We start from the raw sequence: 6,616 nt of genomic DNA, 5'->3' as shown, positions 1-6,616 counted from the left end.
TCCCCCGCAGCCAAGGAATAAGGAACCCACTCACAGGGCTTTTGAGACCCAGAGAGACAACAGACGCCTTGAATGAAAACCATGAATTTAATGTGACATTGGGGGAGCCTCATCCTTCCCTTTTTACCACCCACCCATCCAGCCTGTTGTGAGTTGGGTGAGGGCTGCCCCCAGTCTCCGTCCTGCGGCTCTGGGTGCCATCCTGTTCCTTTGAGCTCAGTCAGCCTCCTGGGCTCGTCTCTCTGTGAATCTCCTGTGGGACATAGGGAGAGATATTATTCAGGCTTTGCCATAGTAGCTCCATAATTCCATTCTCCAATTTGCCACATCCTATTAATTGTCCTCTAACCCCCTCACCTTCTTGCGTATTCATATAGTGCTTGCTTGCGCTCCTGCAGGCTCTCCTGCCGGGCCCAGGAAGACTTGGCAAATGTTAGGGCTGTTGGCTGAGGGGTCACCGGGCCAGAGCTGGGAAACTGAGGTGATCACAATGTCAGAGGGCTTGCGGAGTCATCATCATTAAACACGCATCGAATGCCTACTTTGCAAGAGAGGCACTATGCTAGGGTCTCAGGATCAAAAAAGAAAGGTCAGGGATAAGGGAGTAAGTAGCCTGCCCCCAACTCACCCCAAGACTTGGATCTGACCATTTCCTGGGTCTCACCTTGGGGGCAGAGGCAGTGGGTAGGGACTGAGTTCCCTTGGTGATATCTTCAGGCATGAAAGCTACGGCCCCCTCAAGCAGATTTGTGATAGTCAAGTCTACACAGCCAGTCTTGGCTGGGGAGAAAAGAGAAGGGAGTCCACTCCCTGCTTACTTTCTTCCTTCACAACCCACTTTTCCTCCCTGTGCCCATCTCCCGGTGTGGGGCCACCCTTTCCCATACCCAGGTCTCTCTGGATGACACCCAATGGCACATGGGGCAAAACTTCCTTGACTCTCTGAGCCAGAGTTGCCAGTTGCACATCAGGAGAAGGACCAGGGGAGGGAGGGAAAGAAGACTGGGCTGTGGAAAAAGAAAAAAGAAATTCTGGTAAGTAGAGAACTAGAAGGAGAGGCTAACTAGCACAGGAATAGGGGAGGAATCATAGTAGGCTGAAAAAAGAAACCCCAAAAACTATAATGTATAGAGACCACATACCTGACTGGGGGCGCAATCTGGGGTGTCTTTGTCGCTTCATGTGCTCTGCTTTGTCAGCTGGAGTGAGTCGTGTCCCTGTCTGGCCCAATTCCTTGGCCACCAGCTAGGGAGAATTGGAAGACTGGAAGTGTCAAGATCTCAAGCTTTCCTGCCTCTCCTCCTAAGCAGGGACCCCGCCTCCACCCTGTCTGTGCACCCGACCACCTGTTGTACACGGAGTGCAAACTCCTCATTCGCTTCCCCTAGTTGGCGATGAACAGGACGAAGCCACCTGCAAAAAAACAATCCAGGGCTATGTTGTGGGCACCCAGGGTAGGGGCTGTCACCATTCCCCACTTTGGTACCTCTTTGCATGGTGGGTGGGAAAATAGTAAATACTGTAAATACTTTGTGTTGCCTCTGTGGTAGAACCTTGATATAAAGATCTACAAATGGACAGGGCAGAGGCCACTAATTCCTCGACCTTGAGGTGAGCCTCTCCCCAGCGACCAAAATGTGAGGGCAGTTAATACCTTACTTGATACACCGTGAAAGGGACGAAAAGTGACCACAGCAGTTCTGAGACCCAGGAGGCATCTGACACCGTCTGAGGGGAGGGCATGAAGTGAGGCCTAAGCCAGGGCCAGGGATGGGAAACTTCCCCTCCAAGCCCCAGAGATTCCCTGTTCAACACACACTCACCACAGAGACCAGGGGTCTCTGAACTTGCAGGGTAAGAGGTTGTACCACGTCTTGGATAGAAAATGGCCAGGAACTAGAAGAGGAAGGAGAAAGCAGGATGGGAATCCAGCCAGCCTAGTCAGCTCATACCTGCCTTATAACAGGCAACTGTCAAACTCTACAAGCACATAATTGAAGAATGAAGGGATTCAGGAGAAAGAACTAACAGTGGACAGAAAGGAAATGAACTGGAGATGATGGGGGCTAAGGGCCGAAGAAAGCTGTAAAAACTCAAGGACCCACAAGCTTGACCACCTACCCAGCTGGTGCCCCATACCTGAGCTAAACCCACCTGAAGCGCAGGAGTCCCTCCCGGCCATTGGTGGCCTCTTCCTCAGGGAATAGCAGCAGAGGAGTGGGGGGAAGCCTCGTGGAAGCACAGAATCTCTTGAGTGACTCCACCAACTCCCCCCGCCCATTCATCTCCATGAAGCCCCGAGACCAGCACACAAAGCTGGGGGGACTATTGAGTAGAGGCTGGGAACCAGAAGAGAAAGCAAGAAGAAAAATATTGAGGAAAATGAAAAAAAAAAACCTGACATGTGGGGTAGAGGATCGGGGTTAGGGGTAAGGCTCAGTATCCTCCATGGGGAACGCGAGTGGGGACCAGGGGGGCCTTCAGCTGGGCCCCAGGGAACCGCCCCGGGGCGCTCTCGGCCTCGCTCTCACTCACGGTGCTACAGGTGGTAAGCAAATTGACTATGTTGTGGTCGAAAGGTGTCACGTGGTTGGAAATGAGGACCCTGACACTGTGATCCCGGAGTCCGGAGTCCTCCTGCCGGGCCACGAGCCCCAGCACCGCACACATGGTCCGTACTACGAACCTGGGGACACAGGAGGTGGTGACTGTGTGGCCCCGAGCCAGACCCAGCTCTGACACTCCCCGAACGCCCGCGTCGGAACCTGCGAAGGACGCTGTCTGGCAGCGCGCAGCTGACCAGGAAGACGTGGATCCCGAGAAAGAGGCGTAGGACTAGGAGGCAGAACCCGACTGGCGCGTAGAGCAGCAGCGCGAGCAGCAGGAAGCAGTCACCCGGGAGCCTGGGGGCGAGAGGCGAAGTGGTCAGGCGCCGAAGGCCCAGAGGACGCGGGGATCTGTCTCTTCCCGCCGGGTCTCTTACCGGTGCGAGTCAAAGAGCCGCTCCGGCCCCGGCCCTGAGGGAAGCTCCATAACTGCTGCTTCAGGAGTGCCCGGCCGTCGCCGCCGCCGCCGCCATCTTCGCGCCCGGCCGCAGGGGCTCCTGGGAAGGCGGAGTCTTTGGGCATCCGCCCGGGGTGAGGGGACCCGAAGTCCTGAGGCGCGCCGGAAGGGCTAGCGGTCCCAGCATACCCCGCGGCCCCTTGGGCCGTCTCACAACTCGCGTCCAGCGGAGACCACAATTCCCGGCATTCGTGGGGCGAGGAGGAGTCGGCCTCCCGGAATCCTGGTCCCGGCGTGCACTTCTGGAGGACTTCAGGTACCGGCGTGCCCCGCGTCCTACTGTCCGCCTGCTCGCGTCCAAGGTGCCGCCTCTGAGTAGGGCGGGCGAGGAGGCAGCCAAGGCGGAGCTGATGGCTGCGCCGAGGGCGGGGCGGGGTGCAGGCTGGAGCCTTCGGGCATGGCGGGCTTTGGGGGGCATTCGCTGGGGGAGGAGACCCCGGTTGACCCCTGACCTCCGGGCCCTGCTGACGTCAGAAACTTCTGACCCCCGGGCCCGAGTGACTTATGGGACCCCCAGTCTCTGGGCCCGGTTGTCTGTTGGGGTCACTGAACTCCGAGCATGCCTGACGTCTGGGACCCCGGGTCCCCGGGCACAACTGACTGCGGTGACCCCAGATACCAGGACCCGGGAGGCCTCAGAGAACTCTGGAACCCGTTCGCGCGCGTGGCTGGCGGTGGCGCTGGGCGCTGGGGGGGCAGTGCTGTTGTTGTTGTGGGGCGGGGGTCGGGGTCCTCCGGCCGTCCTCGCCGCCGTCCCTGGCCCGCCGCCCGCTTCTCCCCGAAGTCAGTACAACTTCATCGCAGATGTGGTGGAGAAGACAGCACCTGCCGTGGTCTATATCGAGATCCTGGACCGGTAATGGTGGGGGTAGACCGGGAGGCACTGAAGCCACGGGCTGGAGGGCGGGCGGGTAGGAGGGGTCAGAGCCTCCTCTTATCTGTGCTTTCCCTCCATTTCAGGCACCCTTTCTTGGGCCGCGAAGTCCCTATCTCGAACGGCTCAGGATTCGTGGTGGCTGCCGATGGGCTCATTGTCACCAACGCCCATGTGGTGGCTGATCGGCGCAGAGTCCGTGTGAGACTGCTTAGCGGCGACACGTATGAGGCCGTGGTCACAGCTGTGGATCCCGTGGCAGACATCGCAACGCTGAGGATTCAGACTAAGGTGGGGGCTGGGGTAGGCCAGGTCTGGTTGGAGCTGCTTATTTGCTCGCATCTTCAGATGACAGGTGTCTTATACCCATTCTCCCTTAGGAGCCTCTCCCCACGCTGCCTCTGGGACGCTCAGCGGATGTCCGGCAAGGGGAGTTTGTTGTTGCCATGGGAAGTCCCTTTGCACTGCAGAACACGATCACATCCGGCATTGTTAGCTCTGCTCAGCGTCCAGCCAGAGACCTGGGACTCCCCCAAACCAATGTGGAATACATTCAGACTGATGCAGCTATTGATGTGCGTCCTGATAAGAGAGAAATGACAAATGATGGGGGAGGGGGAGAGGCTGTGGTACAAGCACCAGCTGATATATGGTGGATGAGCCTATATAGAGCTTAGGCTGCAAAAATGTGGCCACTCATTCATGGGCTGAGAAAGAATTTGCAGAAAGTACCTACATCCTGGTATGCCCCCAGACTTAGAATCCCCAGATCTCTTTCATGTTTTCTCCTTGTCCTACAGTTTGGAAACTCTGGAGGTCCCCTGGTTAACCTGGTGAGTGAGACATCCTTCCTTCCAAGAATCCCTGCCCCAGGTTAGTGTGGGAAGGGTAGGTTTTCCCTAATTCGAGGATGTTTGGTCAAGTTTCTGAGCAGTTCTTTGTTGGCTATCTCTCAATATCCAACCAGATCTCCCCAACACTTGCTGGTACTTTTGTTCGGGTGCCCCCATCCCCTACTATTTGTTTGGGCTAGGGAACTGGGGGCTGTATCCCTGCAGGATGGGGAGGTGATTGGAGTGAACACCATGAAGGTCACAGCTGGAATCTCCTTTGCCATCCCTTCTGATCGTCTTCGAGAGTTTCTGCATCGTGGGGAAAAGAAGAGTGAGCCTGGCTTATGGGGAAACGGGTTCCTTTAAAGTGGTGGAAATAGGGGAAGGGCATTCATTGGGACTTCCTGGAGGGTAGTCTACTGGGAGAAGAGGGCGGGGAAGGAAGGATATAGCTGGGTGGGGCTTATTTGTCCCTCTGTCACAGATTCCTCCTCTGGAATCAGTGGGTCCCAGCGGCGCTACATTGGGGTGATGATGCTGACCCTGAGTCCCAGGTATGAACTTTAGGGATAGTGACATGTAATGTGACCAGTGTAATCAGAGGTGGGCACCTCTGTTGAGCTTTGTTCTCATTTCTGTCTTTATCTAAAATGAACTGCGTCACACTTGAAATAATCACAACAGCTGTCTCCCTTCATCATCTTGACTTTCTTATCCCACTTCACTTTGTACACCTGTCACCAGATTGATTTCATCCTGTTACTGCTTTGATTTCAAGGCTTCAATCCATTAACTTGGCATTTAAGGGCCATTTTCCATCTGTCTGTAAATCAACTTTCTGGACCTGGCTGTAATACCTTCCTATATGAATACTCAGCCAACCTGATTTCCTACTCCCATGTTTTTTATTTATGCTGTTCTTGTTTTATATGGTTAATATCAGACCCATCCTTTTAGGCTCAACTTAAGTTCTTTCCCCTTAAAGCTTCTCTTAGTATTCTAGAATGACATTAGTGCTATTGATTTAACACTGTTTGTCATTTGGTGCCCTCGTGTGGTGTACATCTTTTATGTACATGTTGCACTTTATTGCTAGAAGACAGAAAGTGAGTTGCCATTGTATTTTGTAGTACCTAGCTCATGTCCTGTCTGTATATTTATCAATGTGTTGATGAGAGACTTGAGGTGGAACTCAGGATGGGGAGAATGCCTGGGTTTGGCTAATAGGGTGATCTGTGTACTTTCAGCATCCTTGCTGAACTACAGCTTCGAGAACCAAGCTTTCCCGATGTTCAGCATGGTGTACTCATCCATAAAGTCATCCTGGGCTCCCCTGCACACCGGTGAGGGAGAGGCTGCAGTGTGATATGGGGATGGGCAAGGTGTGCATGTGTCCTTGAACTAGGCTTTGTACTCCTTCCTTTCTCTCTGTCCATTTTTCTCTGTAGGGCTGGTCTGCGGCCTGGTGATGTGATTTTGGCCATTGGGGAGCAGATGGTACAAAATGCTGAAGATGTTTATGAAGCTGTTCGAACCCAATCCCAGCTGGCAGTGCAGATCCGGCGGGGACGAGAAACACTGACCTTATATGTGACCCCTGAGGTCACAGAATGAATAGATCACCAAGAGTATGAGGCTCCTGCTCTGATTTCCTCCTTGCCTTCCTGGCTGAGGCTCTGAGGGCGCCGGGACAGAGGGTTAAATGAACCAGTGGGGGCAGGTCCCTCCAACCACCAGCACTGACTCCTGGGCTCTGAAGAATCACAGAAACACTTTTTATATAAAATAAAATTATACCTAGCAACATATTATAGTAAAAAATGAGGTGGGAGGGCTGGATCTTTTC

At 54.3% G+C, this 6,616-nt stretch overlaps 2 protein-coding genes across 5 annotated transcripts; one reads left to right on the top strand and one right to left on the bottom strand.

Annotated features, from left to right (window-relative positions):
• Positions 1-68: 68 nt before the first annotated feature.
• Positions 69-3,278, bottom strand: AUP1 (AUP1 lipid droplet regulating VLDL assembly factor). Of its 3 annotated transcripts, XM_002811880.6 has the most exons (12): positions 2,984-3,278; positions 2,766-2,903; positions 2,536-2,686; positions 2,155-2,339; positions 1,824-1,896; positions 1,655-1,728; positions 1,347-1,413; positions 1,143-1,245; positions 888-1,007; positions 665-780; positions 358-476; positions 69-253 (listed from the first exon to the last, which is right to left on the bottom strand). In XM_002811880.6, the coding sequence occupies exons 1-12, from the start codon at positions 3,031-3,033 to the stop codon at positions 217-219; spliced, it is 1,233 nt and encodes a 410-aa protein (XP_002811926.1). In that variant the 5' UTR covers positions 3,034-3,278; the 3' UTR covers positions 69-216. The 3 variants fall into 3 exon arrangements, with proteins under 3 accessions (XP_002811926.1, XP_054403986.1, XP_054403985.1); XM_054548011.1 differs by lacking the exon at positions 69-253 and having other exon boundaries at positions 354-538; positions 2,984-3,116; XM_054548010.1 differs by lacking the exons at positions 69-253; positions 358-476 and adding an exon at positions 479-538 and having other exon boundaries at positions 629-780; positions 2,984-3,116.
• A 72-nt stretch (positions 3,279-3,350) lies between these two features.
• Positions 3,351-6,576, top strand: HTRA2 (HtrA serine peptidase 2). 2 transcript variants are annotated; one of them, XM_002811876.6, is made up of 8 exons: positions 3,351-3,919; positions 4,024-4,228; positions 4,318-4,512; positions 4,738-4,770; positions 4,996-5,101; positions 5,255-5,324; positions 6,018-6,113; positions 6,219-6,576. In XM_002811876.6, the coding sequence occupies exons 1-8, from the start codon at positions 3,414-3,416 to the stop codon at positions 6,382-6,384; spliced, it is 1,377 nt and encodes a 458-aa protein (XP_002811922.1). In that variant the 5' UTR covers positions 3,351-3,413; the 3' UTR covers positions 6,385-6,576. The 2 variants fall into 2 exon arrangements, with proteins under 2 accessions (XP_002811922.1, XP_009235428.1); XM_009237153.4 differs by lacking the exon at positions 6,018-6,113 and having other exon boundaries at positions 3,414-3,919.
• Positions 6,577-6,616: the final 40 nt, after the last annotated feature.

Source organism: Pongo abelii, chromosome 12 (assembly GCF_028885655.2).
Source record: "Pongo abelii isolate AG06213 chromosome 12, NHGRI_mPonAbe1-v2.0_pri, whole genome shotgun sequence".
Lineage (NCBI taxonomy): Eukaryota > Metazoa > Chordata > Mammalia > Primates > Hominidae > Pongo > Pongo abelii.
The sequence above is the reverse complement of the archived record's forward strand: the minus strand, read 5'-3'. Positions and strand labels throughout refer to the sequence as shown.